The 20,401-nt window shown below is 41.3% G+C and overlaps 1 protein-coding gene and 1 long non-coding RNA gene across 2 annotated transcripts; both read right to left on the bottom strand.

Moving 5' to 3' along the window:
* Positions 1 to 658: 658 nt before the first annotated feature.
* On the bottom strand, positions 659 to 13,912 carry LOC121540525 (ubiquitin carboxyl-terminal hydrolase isozyme L5). The gene is made up of 11 exons (XM_041849460.1): positions 13,622 to 13,912; positions 12,508 to 12,571; positions 12,303 to 12,408; positions 11,562 to 11,687; positions 11,007 to 11,068; positions 10,636 to 10,766; positions 9,853 to 9,916; positions 9,563 to 9,665; positions 6,847 to 6,960; positions 6,612 to 6,710; positions 659 to 904 (listed from the first exon to the last, which is right to left on the bottom strand). The coding sequence occupies exons 1-11, from the start codon at positions 13,695 to 13,697 to the stop codon at positions 860 to 862; spliced, it is 990 nt and encodes a 329-aa protein (XP_041705394.1). The 5' UTR covers positions 13,698 to 13,912; the 3' UTR covers positions 659 to 859.
* Positions 13,913 to 18,263: 4,351 nt separating this feature from the next.
* LOC121539947 lies at positions 18,264 to 19,974 on the bottom strand. Its single transcript, XR_005995430.1, has 3 exons — positions 19,934 to 19,974; positions 18,973 to 19,077; positions 18,264 to 18,301 (listed from the first exon to the last, which is right to left on the bottom strand). It is a non-coding gene; the product is annotated as an uncharacterized LOC121539947 (long non-coding RNA).
* Between the last annotated feature and the right edge of the window lie 427 nt (positions 19,975 to 20,401).

Here is a 20,401-nt window from a genome sequence, read left to right as displayed (position 1 = left end):
AAAATGTAACGGGTACTTTTGGGTGTCAGGGAAAATGTATGGAGTAAAAAAGTACATTATTTTCTTTAGGATTGTAGTGAAGTAAAAGTAGTCAAAAATAAAAATAGTAAAGTACAGATACCCAATAAAACTACTTTAGTACTTTACACCACTGTTTAAGACAGTGGCACTTTTTTTTTATCTAAAGATAGTTGGATGTGACACAGTTGCTGGTGTACAGTCACCTCTTAATAATATGTGCAATAGAGTTCCGTGTATATTTGTGACATCGTAGGCAGCTCTCAATGATTAGGTCAAATAGGGAGAGCTTATATTTGTCCTGTTTCACACATGTACAAGTATGGTGTGAAATGGAAAAGTGTTTTTTGCATATCCCACTACCCCTGAGATACCCTTGGAGAGTTAGGTCATAGCCAGGGATCAGCCATTATTGACGGCTACCCTGGAACAATTAGGGTTAAGTGCCTTGCTCAAGGGCAGATCGACAGACTTACATGGTCAGTTCGGGGATTAGAACTAGCAACCTTTCGGTTAGTGGCCCAACAGTCTAACCGCTAGGCTACCTGCTGCCTTTTTCCCAGCAACTATTAAAAACTACACACACTTGACCATGTAGGCAACTATGATGGAATGCAATCAACAATAATTCTACAGCACGTTCGAACATCTAAACATTTTATTATGAAAATAAGACAGGTCCATTTAAACATATCTTTCCAGGCATGCGTTACAGCGGAGGGGTAGACCTGGGTGGGACAGTCAACACAGTTATTTTCTGTCCCACCGCCTCTGCTCGTGTCTGGGGGGGTCCATGGCCCTTCACATGAATAATACGACTGACGAGTGCGTGTGTTTGTGCTCACTTTGCTTCCTGGACTTTTTTGGCACTCTGCTTCTCCTTTGCCTGGGGAGAACACACAAATACATGAATTAGTTTAGTGCCAGTGAGCAGGTGTCTATGATAGGTTAATACTACCCTCTAGTGGACATCAGTTGAATATCAAACACTACACTCAAATTAGTTCAGAACAGGGGTTGGAACCGTAATTATTTACCATTAAGGGGGTGTTCTGACATGGCAGAAAAAAACATTCTGAACCGGTTCGAACCACAAAAATGTTAAGGTTAATATATTTCCTTTTCGTTCATTTTTATTTACCTGTGAAAACATCGTTTTTACATTTTGCTCATTAATTTACTCCACCAATTAGCACAGATAGAGAAGCTTGCTGTCAAACAGGTAAGATAGCTTACATGTTTGATTGTTCAGAAAAGTACAGGCGCAAGATGCGACTGAAATTTCATGGGTGGGGAGAAAGCGAGAGAGAGGGGGTGGACATGGAGGGGGCTTGGCTTGAAGCGCTGAACATCATGGCGTGAATTGGAAAGTGTTTAGACTACTCCTAGCATTATAACTTCACCGAATTACATACTAGACATTAGGAATATTTTTGGAACTAAAAATAACATTATTAACCGGTTCTCAAGACTGGAGTGGTGCCATGAAAATAGCCTCTCCCTCAATGTCAACAAAACAAAGGAGCCGATTGTGGACTAAAGGATACATAGGGAGCACACCCCCCACCCACAGACAGGGCCATGGTGGAGAGGGTCAAATGCTTCAAGTTCCTTAGCTTGCACATCACTGAGGACCTGAATGGTCTCACCACACTGACACTGTGGTGAAGGTGCAACAGTGCCTCTTCAACCTCAGGCAGCTGAAGAAATTCGCCATGGTCCCTAATACCCAGTGTTAAAGGAAGCCCAAGAAGATCATTAAGGACTTTGGCCACCCGAGTCACGGTCTGTTCACTCTGTCTGCTAGATGGTAGCGGAGAAGGTACAGGCGCATCAGACTGTTGAATAGCCATCACTAACCGGCTACCTGCCCAGGACTCTGCCCTATACCTTTTGTATTTATTAGGGATCCCCATTAGCTGCAGCAGCTACTCTTCCTGGGGTCCAAACACATTAAGGCACTTACATTACACACAAAAAAGATTAAACAGTACATCATATAAACATTACACCACTACATATCTACAATACAAAATGTAAAAAACCACCATACAACAATATTACAATGCATGTGTGTGTAGAGTGCATATCTCCTCACAGTCCCCGTTGTTCCATGAGGTGTATATTTATCTGTTTTTTAAATCTGATTGTACTACTTGCATCAGTTACATGATGTGGAAGAGAGTTCCATGTAGTCATAGTCTGTTCTTGCCTTGGGGATTGTGAAGAAACCTCTGGTGGCATGTCTTTTGGGGTATGCATGGGTGTCCGAGCTATGTGCTAGTAGTTTAAAAAACAGACACTTTAGTGCATTCAGCATGTCAACACTTCTTACAAAAACAAGTAGTGATGAAGTATCTCTTCCACTTTGAGCCATGAGAGATTTACATGCATATTATGAATGTTAGCTCTCAGTGTACATTTAAAGGCCAGCCGTGCTGCCCTGTTCTGAGCCAATTTTCAGAGGTCCCTCTTTGTTGCACCTGACAACACGATTGAACAGTAGTCCAGGTGCAACAAAACTAGGGCCTGTTAAGGCAGGGCAGCGCTTTATTATAGACAGACTTCTCGCCATCTTAGCTACTGTTGTATCAACATGTTTTGACCATGACAGTTTACAATCCAGGGTTACTCCAAGCAGTTTAGTCACCTCAACTTGCTCAATTTCCACATTATTCATTACAATATTTAGTTGAGGTTTAGGGTTTAGTAAATGATTTGTCCCAAATACAATGATCTTAGTTTTAAATATTTATGACTAACATTCCTTGCCACCCATTCTGAAACTAACTGCAGCTCTATGTTAAGTGTTGCAGTCATTTCAGTCGCTGACGTGTATGGTGTTGAGTCATCCGCATACATAGACATACTGGCTTTACTCATGTCATTAGTCAATTTTGAAAAAGGTAAGGGGCCTAGACAGCTGCTATGGGTAATTCCTGATACTACCTGGATTATGTTGGAGAGGCTTCCATTAAAGAACACCCTCTGTGTTCTGTTAGAAATGTAACTCTTTATCCACAATATAGCAAGGAGTGTAAAGCCATAACACATACGTTTTTCCAGCAGCAGACTGATCGATAATGTCAAAAGACGCACTAACAGCTCCCACAATATTTTTATCATCAATTTCTCTCAGCCAATCATGTAAGTGTCATGCTTGTTGAATGTCCTTCCCTATAAGCATGATGAAAGTCTGTTGTCAATTTGTTTACTGTAAAATAGCATTGTATCTGGTCAAACCATTTTTTCCAAAAGTTTACTAAGGGTTGGTAACAGGCTGATTGGTAAGCTATTTGAGCCAGTAAAGGAGACTTTACTATTCTTGGGTAGCAGAATGACTTTTGCTTTGGTCCAGGCCTGAGGGCACACACTTTCTAGTAGGCTTAGATTGAAGATATGTGGCAATATCACCCCAGTGGCTTGTCATTGTTGGTAGACAATAATACATTCTCTTTCACCTCTTCCACAATCACTTTACAGAATTTAAAATTACAATGCTTGTCTTTCATTATTTGATCAGTTATACTTTGATGTGTAGTGTCAGAATCTGTTGCTGGCATGTCATGCTTACGTTTGAGACTAATGCCCCATGTACACTACCGGTCAAAAGTTTTAGAACACCTACTCATTCAAGGGTTTTTCTTTATTTTTTACATTGTAGAATAATAGTCAAGACATCAACTATGAAATAACACATATGGAATCATGTAGTAACCAAAAAAGTGTTAAACATATAAAAATATATTTTATATTTGAGATTCTTCAAATAGCCACCCTTTGCCTTGATGACAGCTTTGCACACTCTTGGCATTCTCTCAACCAGCTTAATGAGGTAGTCACCTGGAATGCATTTCAATTAACAGGTGTGCCTTCTTAAAAGTTAATTTGTGGAATGTATTTTCTTCTAAATGCATTTGAGACAATCAGATGTAAGGTGACAAGGTAGGGGGGTATACAGAAGATAGCCCTACTTGGTAAAAGACCAAGTCCATATTACGGCAAGAACAGCTCAAATAAGCAAAGAGAAACGACAGTCCATCATTATTTTAAGACATGAAAGTTCATTAGAGTTACCAGCCTCAGAAATTGCAGCCCAAATAAATGCTTCAGAGTTCAAGTAACAGACACATCAACATCAACTGTTCAGAGGTGACTGTGTGAATCAGGCCCTCATAGTTGAATTGCTGCAAAGAAACCACTACTAAAGGACACCAATAAGAAGAAGAGACTTGCTTGGGCCAAGAAACACGAGCAAAGGAAATTAGACCAGTGGAAATGTGTCCTTTGGTCTGGAGTCCAAATTTGAGATTTTTGGTTCCAACCGCTGTGTCTTTGTGAGACGCGGTGTGGGTGAATGGATGATCTCTGCATGTGTATTTCCCACCGTAAAGCATGGAGGTGGTGGTGTTATGGTGTGGGGGTGCTTTGCTGGTGACACTGTCAGTGATTTATTTAGAATTCAAGGCACACTTAACCAGCATGGCTACCACAGCATTCTGCAGCGATACGCCATCCCATCTGGTTTGGGCTTAGTGGGACAATCATTTGTTTTTCAACAGGACAATGACCCAACACACCTCCAGGCTGTGTAAGAGCTATTTTACCAAGAAGGAGAGTGATGGAGTGCTGCATTAAATGACCTGGCCTCCACAATCCCCCGACCTCAACCAAATTGAGATGGTTTGGGATGAGTCTGACCGCAGAGTGAAGGAAAAGCAGCCAACAAGGGCTCAGCATATGTGGGAACTCCTTCAAGACTGTTGGTAAAGCATTCCATGTGAAGCTGGTTGAGAGAATGCCAAGAGTGTGCAAAGCGGTCATCAAGGCAAAGGGTGGCTATTTGAAGACTCTCAAATAAAACATATATTTTGATTAGTTTAACCCTTTTCTGGTTACTACATGATTCCATATATGTTATTTCATAGTTTTGATGTCTTCACTATTATTCTACAATGTAGAAAATAGTAAATCTAAAGATTGACCCTTGAATGAGTAGGTGTTCTAAAACTTTTGACCGGTAGTGTATATAGAGACATTGAACACTGGTCACTTCATATACTGTTTATATACTGACTGTATGCATGTACAGTGCATTGGGAAACTATTTAGACCCCTTGACTTTGTTACGTTACAGCCTTATTCTAAAATTGATTAAAATGTTGTTTTCTAATCAATCTACACACAATACCCCATAATCACAAAGTAAAAACTGCTTTAGATATTTTTGCAAATGTATAAAAAAAGAAAACAGAAATACCTTATTTACATAAGTATTCAGCAAAGGGTCTATGAGACTTGAAATTGAGCTCAGGTGCATCCTGTTTCCATTGATCATCCTTGAGATGTTTCTCCAACTTGATTGGAGTCCACCTGTGGTAAATTCAATTGATTGGACATGATTTGGAAAGGCACACACCGGTCTATATAAGGTCCCACAGTTGACAGTGCATGTCAGAGCAAAAACCAAGCCATGAGGTTGAAGGAATTGTCCATAGAATTCAGAGACAGGATTGTGTCGAGGCACAGATCTGGGGAAGGGTACCAACACATTTCTGCAGCATTGAAGGTCCCCAAGAACAAAGTGGCCTCCATCATTCTTAAATGGAAGAAGTTTGGAAGCACCAAGACTTCCTAGAGCTGGCCGCCCGGCCAAACTGAGCAATCGGGGAAGAAGGGCCTTGGTCAGGGAGGTGACCAAGATCCCAATGGTCACTCTGACAGAGCTCCAGAGTTCCTCTGTGGAGATGGGAGAACCTTCCAGACGGAAGCCACTCCTCAGTAAAAGGCACATAACAGCCCGCTTGGAGTTTGCCAAAAGGCACCTAAAGGACTCTCAGACCATGAGAAACAAGATTCTCTGGTCTGATGAAACCAAGATTGAACTCTTTGGCCTGAAATGCCAAGCGTCACGTCTGGAGGAAACTGGCACCATCCCTACGGTGAAGCATGGTGGTGGCAGCATCATCATGCTGTGGGGATGTTTTTCAGCGGCAGGGACTGGGAGACTAGTCAGGATCGAGGGAAAGATGAACGGAGCAAAGTACAGAGAGATCCTTAATGAAAACCCACTCCAGAACACTCAGGACCTCAGACTGGGGCAAAGGTTCACCTTCCAATAGGACAATGACCCTGAGCACACACCCAAGACAAACAAAGAGTGGCTTCAGGACAAGTCTCTGAATGTCCTTGAGTAGCCCAGCCAGAGCACGGACTTGAACATCTCTGTAGAGACCTGAAAATAGCTGTGCAGCGACACTCCCCATCCCACCTGATAGAGCTTGAGAGGATCTGCAAAGAAGAATGGGAACAACTCTCCAAATACAGGTGTACCAAGCTTGTAGCGTCATACCCAAGAAGAATCGAGGCTGTATTCGCTGACAAAGGTGCATCTACAAAGTACTGAGTATAAGGTCTGAATACTTATGTAAATGTGATATTTCAGTTTATTAAATTTGCAAAAAATTCTAGAAACCTGTTTTTGCTTTGTCATTATGGGGTATTGTGTGTAGATTGATGAGGGAAAGAAACTATTTAATCAATTTTAGAATAAGGCTGTAACGTAACAAAATGTGGCCTTAGCAGTTCCTCACCTTTTCCACCAACGGTATCAACTGCTGGTATTCTGCCAGTGTCTTCAGTAGTTCCATGATGAAGGGTAGGTAGTTATGCTTTCGTCTGATGTTTTCGATCTACAAAAAAAATTAAGGATACAATGTTCAAGAAAACCATCAAGCGTTATAATATGGTATTGAAATAACTACACATCTTCTAAAATGCCCATATTATATTATCTGACGGCTAGAGACCCACGGTCAGCGAGCACACCTTGTATCGTCTGAGTTTCTGATTCTCCTCATCGATCAGCAACTGATACTTGGCGATTTCTGATTGGATGGAGCTGAGGAGGGTGCTGCTCTGGTCTGTGTCCATTGGCTCTTCCTGGAGAAAGGGTGAGTCAGAGTTTCCGGTCGGTCAATTGTCCAACCAGAGTTTAGTTTGCCGGACAAATGCGAGATTTACCAGCCATATCAAATAGAAATCCATTTGAATCCCACCACGTGTAGGGAAATGTATATTAAATATATATACAGTGGGGGAAAAAAAGTATTTAGTCAGCCACCAATTGTGCAAGTTCTCCCACTTAAAAAGATGAGAGGCCTGTAATTCTCATCATAGGTACACGTCAACTATGACAGACAAAATGAGAAAAAGAAATCCAGAAAATCACATTGTAGGATTTTTTATGAATTTATTTGCAAATTATGGTGGAAAATAAGTATTTGGTCAATAACAAAAAAGTTTCTCAATACTTTGTTATATACCCTTTGTTGGCAATGACACAGGTCAAACGTTTTCTGTAAGTCTTCACAAGGTTTTCACACACTGTTGCTGGTATTTTGGCCCATTCCTCCATGCAGATCTCCTCTAGAGCAGTGATGTTTTGGGGCTGTCGCTGGGCAACACGGACTTTCAACTCCCTCCAAAGATTTTCTATGGGGTTGAGATCTGGAGACTGGCTAGGCCACTCCAGGACCTTGAAATGCTTCTTACGAAGCCACTCCTTCGTTGCCCGGGCGGTGTGTTTGGGATCATTGTCATGCTGAAAGACCCAGCCACGTTTCATCTTCAATGCCCTTGCTGATGGAAGGAGGTTTTCACTCAAAATCTCACGATACATGGCCCCATTCATTCTTTCCTTTACACGGATCAGTCATCCTGGTCCCTTTGCAGAAAAACAGCCCCAAAGCATGATGTTTCCACCCCCATGCTTCACAGTAGGTATGGTGTTTGGATGCAACTCAGCATTCTTTGTCCTCCAAACACGACGAGTTGAGTTTTTACCAAATAGTTATATTTTGGTTTCATCTGACCATATGACATTCTCCCAATCCTCTTCTGGATCATCCAAATGCACTCTAGCAAACTTCAGACGGGCCTGGACATGTACTGGCTTAAGCAGGGGAACACGTCTGGCACTGCAGGATTTGAGTCCCTGATGGCGTAGTGTGTTACTGATGGTAGGCTTTGTTACTTTGGTCCCAGCTCTCTGCAGGTCATTCACTAGGTCCCCCCGTGTGGTTCTGGGATTTTTGCTCACCGTTCTTGTGATCATTTTGACCCCACGGGGTGAGATCTTGCGTGGAGCCCCAGATCGAGGGAGATTATCAGTGGTCTTGTATGTCTTCCATTTCCTAATAATTGCTCCCACAGTTGATTTCTTCAAACCAAGCTGCTTACCTATTGCAAATTCAGTCTTCCCAGCCTGGTGCAGGTCTACAGTTTTGTTTCTGGTGTCCTTTGACAGCTCTTTGGTCTTGGCCATAGTGGAGTTTGGAGTGTGACTGTTTGAGGTTGTGGACAGGTGTCTTTTATACTGATAACATGTTCAAACAGGTGCCATTAATACAGGTAACGAGTGGAGGACAGAGGAGCCTCTTAAAGAAAAAGTTACAGGTCTGTGAGAGCCAGAAATCTTGCTTGTTTGTAGGTGACCAAATACTTACTTTCCACCATAATTTGCAAATAAATTCATTAAAAATCCTACAATGTGATTTTCTGGATTTTTTTTTTCTCAATTTGTCTGTCATAGTTGACGTGTACCTATGATGAAAATTACAGGCCTCTCATCTTTTTAAGTGGGAGAACTTGCACAATTGGTGGCTGACTAAATACTTTTTTTCCCCCACAATATATATATATATATATATATATATATATATATATATATATATATATACACACTTTTTTTAAGAGTGTCCACTGCCGACTGTCACCACATGGAAGTGACTGCAATAATTAGGTAAGGAAGAATGTTAGCCAACGAAGTAAATGGTGGCTCCTTGAACAATGCACGTCTCCCTCTGTCCATCTGGCTTGTAAAAACCCTCAGTTTCAGTGTCAATTTATCTTTCCACTTGTATGTGCCTTCATCCTTGGTACAGTTGCTAGTTAACTAGATAACTTGAGTTGTACTGTTTTTGGCATTTTTAAGATAGCTGCTCAACCAGATTTTAGATTAGAGGAAGAGAAGGAAGCAATATCACTCCATCTAAATACTCCTCGGTGGATATTTCTGTAAATTGTCTTTTAGGGAGATTAATCTAGCAAAATGTCACAGAATACCCGAAAATGTGTCCCCTGCCTGCATACAGCCATGTCTGTCACAGACTCACTGGTGCCGGGAAACTTTGCGGGCCGGCAGGCATAGTAGAGAGACGATGCGATTGAAATACAACCTGACCCAACACCCATGTATAGCCAATTAGATTTATAGAGGATATTTATTCATCCTAATTATTATTTGTCGGTTTTTATGTATTTATATCAGCCAAAAGCATAAATAACTGGCTAACGGAAATTCTGGGATGACAGTAACGTTACTTACCGCAGGTTGGATAGATGTTTCATCATAAGCAGACATTTTAAAGGACTTGATCAATGGCAGTGACATGGGTGGAAGTCTATCCATGGCCTTGGAGGGCAGGTAATTGTATAGTCCTGGCCTGAAGGCTGCCCCATGGATAACTGCGACACCACTTACCTCTGCTAGCTGGATCTGTAGCTCAGCTATCTTCCTCTCGTAAATCATCTTCCTGTCTGATACGATGGCCATCAGGTTGAAGCGGATCTCTCCCTCACTGTACCTGATAACAGGGACAGAAGACGCATTTTTTCTTCTTGTACCTGATAACAGGGACAGAAGACGCATTTTTTCTTCTTCTTGTAATCGATTCAGGTAGAAGTTGCGTAGCACAACGAGCAAGCATAAACACAAACTATATGGCACACTTATTTACCGTGGGAAAAATGTTATGGAAACAAAATATTTACTTTTGTATTCTTTTCTCAATCACTGGCCGAACTGCGTTGATCCAATCGTCCTGGTTGCATACACCTGAAACACAAAACAAGAGGGGAAGAAACAGTAAATAACGTTATCAAATAAATGTATATTTCATGCTAGAGGCGTGACTAGTCATACAACCAAAGACAAAATGTATAGATCAATAGCCAACAAGCATATAGTGTAAATCAGGGATCATCAACTAGATTCAGCCACGGGCCGATTTTTCTTGAGCGGATGGTCAGGGGGCCGGAACATAATGACAAATAATTTGTAGACTGCAAATTGACCGCAAGAAGCCCAAACAGATATCATATTTGGCTAAAACATCATTTCAAACCTTGCATTCATTTGTATATGATCATGTCTCATGTGTGGGAAAACTTTGCAACAGATTCCAAAATTAAAATCACTTGGAGCTGATTTGCTTGTGTTTTTATAGTATTTTATGTCCAACAATAAAATCCACCAGGTGGGGAACCCTAGTGTAGATAATCATCAAGGGTGTTTATGAAGGATGTGTCAGGTTCAACATGTGATTGACTGCACTACTGGCCACACACTCAATTTACTAGAAATAAAAAATGCTTAATCATACAACTATATAAAAACTAAAATAATCTGAAACAGCTTATTTCGAATTCACAAGGCTAACTAAAACTGCTACAGTGAAACACTACAAACATTTAAACTGTGGTAAAATTATATGTAGGACAAAATAGCAACTTTACATCTCTATAAAGCTAAATATCTGAACGGTGTGTGCGTACCGAGGTCGATGGGTCCTTCACGTAGTCCGTCCAGCTCATAGAGCCTGCCGTTGACAGGGACGTAGCTCACAAAGTGGAACGCTTCCTCATCCTTCGCTGAAGACTTGGCGTCAAACTCAAACATCTGCTGTCTGAAAACAAACACAATAAAAATATGACAAATGACAGTTTTAGCTTTCATTAGCAGAGCAACTAACATGGTATTAAACCCAAAGCCTTTTTTCTCTTCATTTTGAGCTCTGTGGGTAATGTCTTATGAAAAACCACATTCAATCAAATGTGGCAGTTTGTCTGTTTAGAGCCAAGCCTTCGATTCATCTAGTGATGTTAGCGGTGATAAACTATCCCTCTGAAATGAAAAGTCAACTCACCTGGCAAAGCTGTTGTGAACTTGTCGAATAACTTCAGAGTTGCTGAGAGCCAGACCTTTCATCTTTATAGAAGAGAAGAAAGAATATCATCAATGTGTGAGTTTTATGTACTCTCCTGACTTTAAAGTCTGGAGAGGCTGTTTGATGTCTGCACGATGTGTCAATAATGAAGGGGGCTGTGATATTACTGTGGATGGTTCTCCTCTCTGTTTCTCTCACTCAAACACCTACATATACAGCCACACATCTCCCGAGGGTCACCCCTTCTAATACAACTGTTGCATTTTCAAATCCAAACAACTCGAGTTCTCAGACCCCAGGGGGGGGGGAAAAAAACTTTTGAGAGAACCAATCAATAGTCTCTCAATGTCTGGGCGAATATTACACCAACAAATGCCTCCTGTCCAGACCAGTAGGTCACAGCTCTTCTTCGCTGTATATCACGTGGGTCACGTCAACCAGGCTAGGTGTTATGCACATCCCAAGGACAAAATCTATAATTTTTTAAAAGCCTGCAAAAACTAAATGCTGCCAAAATAACCAGAATCAACTTACAGCTGCATCGAAGCTGAGTGAAAACTCTCTGAACTCTGTGAGTGTCTCTCCCAGTAGCATGTCAGAGTGGGTACAGTTCAGCAGCACACTCACAATGGCCTGGGTAGCACATGCATTGTTTATCACCTGAAACAGCACACACAGCAGGTTGACATTTATTTACGTTTATTGTCATGAGTCTTTCCCTAGAGGCAGAACTGAGCAGTTTCCACTAGATGGGCCAGCTGCAAAGTCAATATTGGCTATATCGTAAAAAATCATGAAAATACAAATTTGCTTTTTGGTCTTAATTTAAGGTTAGGGTTTGGCATTCGAGTTAGCAGTGTTGTTAAGGTTAGGTTTAAAATCTGTTCTTTATGACTTTGTGGCTGTGCCAGCTAGTGACCACTCTCCACAGCAGCCTCCAGTACATGAGTAATCTCAATAAATACCAACCTGCACACACATAAACAGGAGAGACATTAGACATCAAATGAGATCCTGTAATTTTACATTTTAGTCATTTAGCAGAAGCTCTTATCCAGAGCAGACAGAGTCAATGCATTGAACTTGAAGTTTTAAAAAACAACCACATCACAATAATAATGCACAAGTAGACTCTTCGAAATAGCCGCTATCAGCAGAATCTGTGCCAGGACGAAAAACAAGTGACTTCTGAGAATACTTCAGAGAGCAATTTGGATATGTGCTAGCTATCTGCAATACATACAATGAATAGAGATGTCAAACCAAACCATGTACCTGCTTGGCAAAGAAGATGTTGTCAAGCCTTGAATCCTGAACGATAGATCCTCCTGGCTCCTCACCTGGTTGCCACTTGAACAGGAAGATCAACCCATGAACTGGTCTTGAAGGAAGAAAGAGAAACCTAGTACCACTGCAATACTATGTACTTAAAAGTAAAGTGTTTAGAAGTAAAGAGATTAGGGCATGGGCCATGGCTTACTTCAGGTTTTCAAAGTTCTCTGGTTCCATACTCCATATTTCTTCCACCTGAGCTCCTTTACAACCTGGGTTAGTAGAAAGGAGAAAGCTGGGTTAACTACAACATAATTACATAAACCAGGGATGGGAAAACTGGCGGCACGCGGGCGCATGGCCCCCCTTTTGTAGGCCCACTAACCCCCAAAAAAATAATCAGTCATGGTCTCAAATTACTGTTGAGGGTTATATAACAGAATACACAAGGTGCAATTTCGAAATTTGGTTGTGCATCAGCAGTCACTAAAGTCAGCAAATGTTTTTTAGATTGTCTAGTTGCCAGCAAATGTACCAATCTAAACTTATAGTAAGCAAGGTTGAATGAATTACCGACCGGGGTGTGGCCCATTGATCATCAGTTGTCATTAAAAACTGCAAACATTTGCCTCCACCCTATGGCAAAATGTGAAGAATTGCAGGAAATTAGCTGTAAAACTGCAAATGTTTCTTAGCTGTCACGGGGGTATCTGGCTGTGGGTATGCAGACCCACGAGCCACTGCGGCCTCACATGATGAGGTCCGTTTTTGTTGTGGCCCCCACCTCCATCAAAGTTGCCCATCTATTACGTAAACCATTAGTTAGTGGACAGGATTATCCGTCTACTAACGTTTGTTAGCTAGACTAAATTTTCCATTTCAATTGGCAGAGGATTGCACAAACAAGCTATGTTTATCCATCTAGCTTATCATATTGCGTACAATATTCAATAGAAAGGCATGCAGTAAAATGTATTTCAGTTTCTAAAGGAATTTCATTAGTGTCAGCTAGCTAAACTAGTAACCCCCGATACCTACACACCTAGTGAGTGTCGTGGTAGCATGCTAATTCTATCTCATCATTATCGCGCAATGGAATCAACGACGCCACCTGGCTAGCATGTTCGCTGCTGTAGCAGATAACTAGCGTGTGTTGAATCTGGTTCGCAAATAGAATCATGAAATTTGCTAGACTGCAAACTAGCACTAACAAAATGATATGCATAGCCAAGGCTGCACAGACTTGGCAAGAGCTTGTTGTTGGCAATCGAGCTAGCGACCACTAGTAGACTAGCTAACTAGTTAGCATAGAACACACTCACCAAAACCTTTGATCAATTCTGTAAAAACACCAGGATCACTTTCCATAAGACACCATTCTCCTGCGCTTCCAGACATTTCTATGTTATGATTTTAAAAGAGACTGTAGGGCATGTGATTTTACTGCAGCCTTTTTATAGTAGTCTATCTAATATTCGTAGTGGTTAGTTAGCTTAGCTACCTATCTAACAAAATGAATCAATATGTGGTGTAAATTGAGGTATAATAAGAACTGGAGACTGCGTCCAAGATGTCCGCCCCTTGTTTGAAAGGTAATCTATTCACGTGCGCAGACGCCTATATCCGGGTTGCATCCGGTTATATGTACCAACAGCACATGCGCACTAGCACTCAGAGCGCAAAGGGAGCAGGACGACGTCATCACGTCATCCAGAAACAAGGCAGACATTGGTTGAATATAAAATGTTAATATCTTTGAATGTGAGCGATGAAAAAAAGAATTGGACTCAGCAACAATTATTTGAATAATTCAATTGATGTTTTGCAAGGGTGTGCCTAGTAGTTGGACAAAACATGAATCGTAACGGAAATGGGCAATTTTCTAGATATAATTATGATCTGAATATTTTTGTAATTATCCATGATCGGAAAAAATATATATTTTCAGGTGCCAGCAAGCATCTTTCTCATGTCAGTCAGTCACAGAGCTTCTAAACCATACTGTACTGTCTTTTAGTCAGTCATGTGCATGGTCTAAAAGAGTGTTTCCCAACCGGGGGTACCCCAGGGGATAGGTGGGAAGATTTTAAAAAATGTATTGAAGAAAAATATTGGGGAAAAATATTACCAAAAAAGTTGTTCCAATCTTAATATGCAAGAAAATATTTACTGAAGCCACTGGTGTGAAATCTCTAGTTATTTTATATTTATAGGCTTACTTTTTTCTTTAGTTTCGGTGTGTGCGCATTGCTCTGTCTACCTGGCCTCTGCCCACCTGCCCGTTGGCGCAATGATTGATCCTCTGCTTGCGCCAAGTGCACGTGATCATTTGCTCCGCACGCTAGAGTGCCTGCTGCTGTTATACTCTCAGAAACTATGATTGTTAAGACAGCAGCTGATGCACAGAAGACTGTACTATTGTCAAATAACACGGTGTGCCGTAGGATCGACGATTATACTGATGTCAGTGGGGAAGCCCAGTTGATTGCGTTTGTGTGATAGAGAGACATTTCGGAAATTAATTAGCACATTCTGTTCTGCAAGAAGCTAACGGGGAGGATGTGTTTCACATTATTGACAGCATTTTCTCAGAGCACAATCTGGATTGGAAATCATGTGTTCATGTGCGCATGGATCGTGCTGCATCAATGCCTGGGAGAGTGAAAGGATTAATTGCCCACATAAAGAAGGTAAATCCCACTGTATCATTCACAGAGAGGCATTGGCCAGCAAGACAATGAGTCCTGAGTTACATTATGTTTTGAATGACGCAGTGAAAGTGATTCACTTATCCATCCAGTCAAGGCCTCTGAATCATCGACTGTTTGAAAGGCTCTGTGATGACAGTGGGACTGAGCACCAGCAGCTACCGCTTAACACTGATGTCCGTTGGGTATCTAGAGGGAAAACGCTACAGAGGCTTTTTGAGCTGCGAATTGAAGTAATGATTTTCTGTCTGAGCACTCACACCCCCTTGTGGCTGTGTTCGAGGACACAGACTGGGGAGCCCGCCTTGCCTATCTTGCTGATGTGTTCATCAAACTGAACAACCTGAATCTAACTCTGCAAGTTAAAGACAAACACATTCTAAACGTATGACAAAGTGTGTGGATTCATGAAGATCGAACTCTGGGAGAGGAAATGTGAAGGTGGGGATATACTGTAAGTTGTTTCCAGCAGCTTGACACCTACAGTACCTTTCTACAGGTGATGTTGATAGAGCTCCTATGGTCCAAATAGTAAGCTCACATTTATCCAAACTCAACAGTTGAGTTCAACTCCTACTTCCCTGACATTGAAAACAAGTCTGCCAAACTTGACTGGGTGCATAAAAAACAAACAATTTATAGCTCATTTAGGAATCATGCCTGTCGCACGTGCATGAGGGGGTACTTCAGGCAGGTCAAAGTGTTTTAGGGGTACAGTACCCAAAAAAGGTTGGGAACCACTGGTCTAAATAGCTCAACTGGCTAGTTTGCCTGTCTGTAAAGGTACGTTGATCCTGCTGCATTGAAACTGTATTTCTCCATCCACTCGCTTCATAATTTCAGCCGATCGCTTTTCCTCGCATGTTTTCATTCTAATCATTTAGATGTATTCTGCCTGCTACTATGATCAATCACATAGAGAGGAACTTTGCTATCAAGCTATCAATGTGCATAATATCTAACAAGTGGGGCAAGGGTAGGTTGTTCCCACAAATTATGTTTAAAAAAAAAATGTACCTACACACTGAAGGCTGCAAAGCCAAAACGTATGTGTACACTATCCCTGATGCAGTGAAAATAATAAAAGAATGAAGTAAGCTTTATGCAACATATTTTTATCGCTTCATTTCAGTCATATTTCTCACACCAGACAGTCAGTTGACCCATCATACCTTTTTTTTAGGGAAAAAAGATGAAACGCTAATGCACATTCTGACTGAGTGACAGCAAACTTGGCTGCCTGCTGCAAGTTGAGGACACACAGACACACACACAGACACCCACCCCTCCGCAAGCTGCTCCTAATCTGCAGCTTTTTTGTAGTGAGAACGTGCATAGAGGTATTTTGCCAACACCTATTTAGGCATATTAAAACACTTCAGTTTTTCCGATCACGAGTATCATCCGATCTGACTATCAACTGTCAATTTACGGATACGATTACGAGTATGGCCATGTCGGCACACCCTTAATGATTTGTGCACACAGGTGATGACTAAAGTGTCTTATTAGGAATTTTCTAACCTGACTTCTCTATGTGGCCATGTATAGAAATTGTCTTTCTGTGCCGGGCGTCAGTTAAACTGCAGTACCGAAGCAAAACTGTAGGAGCAGTCAAAACCATGCTTCAAGACCGAAACCCTGGCCCCTTGAGGTTGTGTATGGGTTGGTACTAGTTACCACAGCCACAAAGTCATAAGGCCTGCCTACTTGACCAATCAGATGTGGGAGTGTGATGACACGTATGCTGGTTTACGGTTCTCGGGCAACGACCAATCAGACTAGGGGGTGTGATGACGCGTATGCCGGCTTGCGGTTTGTGGGAAATGACCAATCAGATGAGGGAGTGTGATGACGTGTATGCCGACCGGCTTACAGGGGCATACAAGAGATGCATTTCTTTCAAGACAACTGTGAACTCGAAAAAAAACTAGGTCAAATCACGACGTCAGTGATCTTCAGGTCGGAAAGTCGGAGCTCTAGAAAATTGCCAGAGTTTCCCACTTGGAATTCCGAGTGGATGACCTTTCAAAACAATTTTTCCCAGCAGGAGCTAGTTTTTTTTCTGAGTTCCCAGTTGTCTTGAATGCACTGAAGTCAGAGATTTCTGAGTTCCCAGTTGTTTTGAATGCAGCATTATTAGCTATAATAAAACCAAACAATCTAAATGCGAAGTGATAATCGGATGTCTTATTCAAACTCAGCTTGCAACCTTATCATGATGTTTGCCCTTCTTGTCAAAATAGGTTTACTCCAATAGCTGCATTGTTTTTAAAATGGCATGTAGACAAACACATTGACACACAAAATCCACAAGTAAAATGTACACAGCTTCACAGAAATGTAAAGTTCGGAAATTGGCTGATTTCCGGCTGATTTTAGATGAAAACTACAACCCTGTTACTTTATTTGGCACTTACTATAGTAATTTATTTAACATATTGAATTGAGAAAACATGTTTTTATTAAGTTGAACAGAATGTTAAAATTAGGCCTTTAGTGGACCAAGTAGCCCAGCTTGGAAGACCATTTATCAACCAGGGCCAGTGGAAGAGGTAAGGACTCGTTACATAGACATACACAACAATAAGACTATTCTTTCTGAATTATTAACGGAACTGACTAACTGTTCTGTCACTTAAATTTAGATTGACCAGGAAAATTTGAAGGAGCAGCAATGTTGGAGTCTCTTGTGCCCTCCTTGATCTTAAACATGACATTTCTTATGTCACTGTCAGTCGGGTAATACCGCCTGTGAGTAGGTGACTGCTCTCTATGGAAAAGCTACAACTACAAAGGTGTTTAGATGACGCTTCATTTCAGTCATCTTTCTCACACCAGACAGTCAGCGGCTGTATCTTCTCTCAGCCTTGCTTCTACAGCTTCCCTAACATCAGCTGCCTATTGGATGTATACTGAACAAAAATATAAACGCAACATGCAACAATTTCAACGATTTTACTGAGTTACAGTTCATAAGGAAATCAGTCAATTGAAATAAATTCATTAGGCCCTAATCTATGGACTTCACATGACTGGGCAGGGGCGCAGCCATAGGCCCACCCACTTGGGAGCCAGGCCCACCCACTGGGCAGCCAGGCCCAGCCAATCAGAATTAGTTTTTCCCCACAAAGGGCTTTATTACAGACAGAAATACTCCTCAGTTTCATCAGCTGTCCGGGTGGCTGGTCTCAGACGATTCCGCAGGTGAAGAGCTGGATGTGGAGGTCCTGGGCTGGCGTGGTTACACGTGGTCTGTGGTTGTGAGGCCGGTTGGACGTACTGCCAAATTCTCTAAAACGACATTGGAGGCGGCTTATGGTAGAGAAATGAACATTACATTCTCTGGCAACAGCTCTGGCGGACATTCCTCCAGTCATCATGCCAATTGCACGCTTCCTCAAAACTTGAGACATCTGTGGCATTTGACAAAACTGCACATTTTAGAGTGGCCTTTTATTGTCCCCAGCACAAGGTCCCATAAGTGGGTAACCTACTCAGCATTCATATATATATATATATATACATACACACACACACACACACACATACTCTCATCTTATATATATATATATATTTCTTTATTTACCAGGCCAGCAACTGCATGTGCGCTACAATCAGAGAGAGAGGGGAACCTGACGCAGTAGACAACCTCTGCCTTCACTAAGCAGGGTTTTTCACTTAGTGCTGACATCAGAGCTTGGGAGGTCTCCTTTTTAGAGCGAACTGTACTTTCCTCAATCTAGACATCAAATAATGTAGTATTTGTTACATGTGTACTGTTATTATGTACAGCGTTAGGCTGTGTTTACACAGACAGACCAATTCTGATATTTTTTTCACTAATTTATCTTTTGACCAATCAGCTCTTTTGCCCATAATTGAAATTGGGCTGCCTGTGTAAACAGAGCCTTAGACTTTGGCCAACATTAGGCCTAGACCTTTATATACTTTTTCATATTTACCTTAAAACCAGAATAACGTGGGAGATGTCTATTATAGCCTTGCAGTCCATCTTTTGTGGTATTTTGTACCAGTTTCCGTCTCTGTACAAAGGCATGATCTTCAAGCTAGGGAAGATAGCAAAACATTTAATAATAATAATAATAACAACAACTGATTGGACTTACATGGCACTTTTCTAGGCATCCAAAGCTCTTTACAGTGTAGGGGAACCCGACCCCCTCTTGCAATAAGTGCCATGGGATCTTTAGTGACCACATAGTTTGAACACCCATTTAAAGTCCCATCTTAAATTTTTATGAGGAACGTTCCATTGTTAGTTAGTAATTCAACGTTATTAAAATCAAATTAATGTCGTAAAAGTGTATGGTATAAATTACCAGTAGTGGTGCGTGGGTAAAAGCACTGGGTAAGCCAATCCAGAAAAAAAGCCATATTACAACCTGTGTTGTGATAATGGCATTATTTGCTCTATAATTAGTTAATATGCCTTGCACTTGATGTCGTTATATATAGGCCTATGGCTGAGACAATAAGAAGACACAGTGGCAGAATAAATTCAACCACACATTTGTTTCATTACAAAAACCGGAGAGCAACATCTGTCCGGTGAAGTCCACAAAACATATTGCATGTAACAAACTGTTACGTGACCTACAGCATGGTCAAGCAAGGTAATGTTTCCGACATTTTCGGACTACTAAACAACTATTGATTTAGAACCACTGAGAGTTACCAAGTCGCAAAGAAAACAGGAGCTGCCTCCATTATTCCAGCACCATTATACGTCATCTAATCACCTATGCTTAGTCTAATACACTGACAACTAAAAAATACAAAAAACTATATAGTCCAATCAAAGTAAGCTAAAAATGATGTGGCTGTCCATGGTACTGATTTCAGTCTGTCTGTGTGTGTGTGTGTGCATGCATGCGTGCAAGTAGAAAAAACATGTTGACTCACCCTACTTGTAGAGAAATGCCAATGCCATTCTCCTCTTTCATGTTGCTTAAATGGTCTATGACTCTGTCATACAGTACACACTTTTATTTTTTGTTGTCCTAGGCTACCTGGCTAAAATGCTTGCTCGCTAGCCTAACTTCTATTCATGCGCAACGTTAGCTAATTAACATTAGCCTTCTACAGCTAGCTACATATTGAACTTCCATCCTCTCAGGCCAGGGGCACAACAATGTATGAATTAATGGTTGGATCAGAATCGCCTTCATAATCATTGGCAGTACGGAGAATTAAGTAAAACCACAAGTCCAAATCCCTATCTCCACCCATAGCTAATTTAAGAAAGGGACAATTTTAGCTAGGAGGACCACAAAACAACAAGATGCAACAATACACGCTTTTCTGTCAATGACGTATGCTCTCAATGGGATTTCATAGGAGTGACACCAAATCCAAGATGGCTTCCCTTTA

The sequence above is a fragment of the Coregonus clupeaformis genome, chromosome 26 (assembly GCF_020615455.1).
Source record: "Coregonus clupeaformis isolate EN_2021a chromosome 26, ASM2061545v1, whole genome shotgun sequence".
NCBI lineage: Eukaryota > Metazoa > Chordata > Actinopteri > Salmoniformes > Salmonidae > Coregonus > Coregonus clupeaformis.
This window is presented reverse-complemented; position numbering and strand designations above follow the sequence as displayed.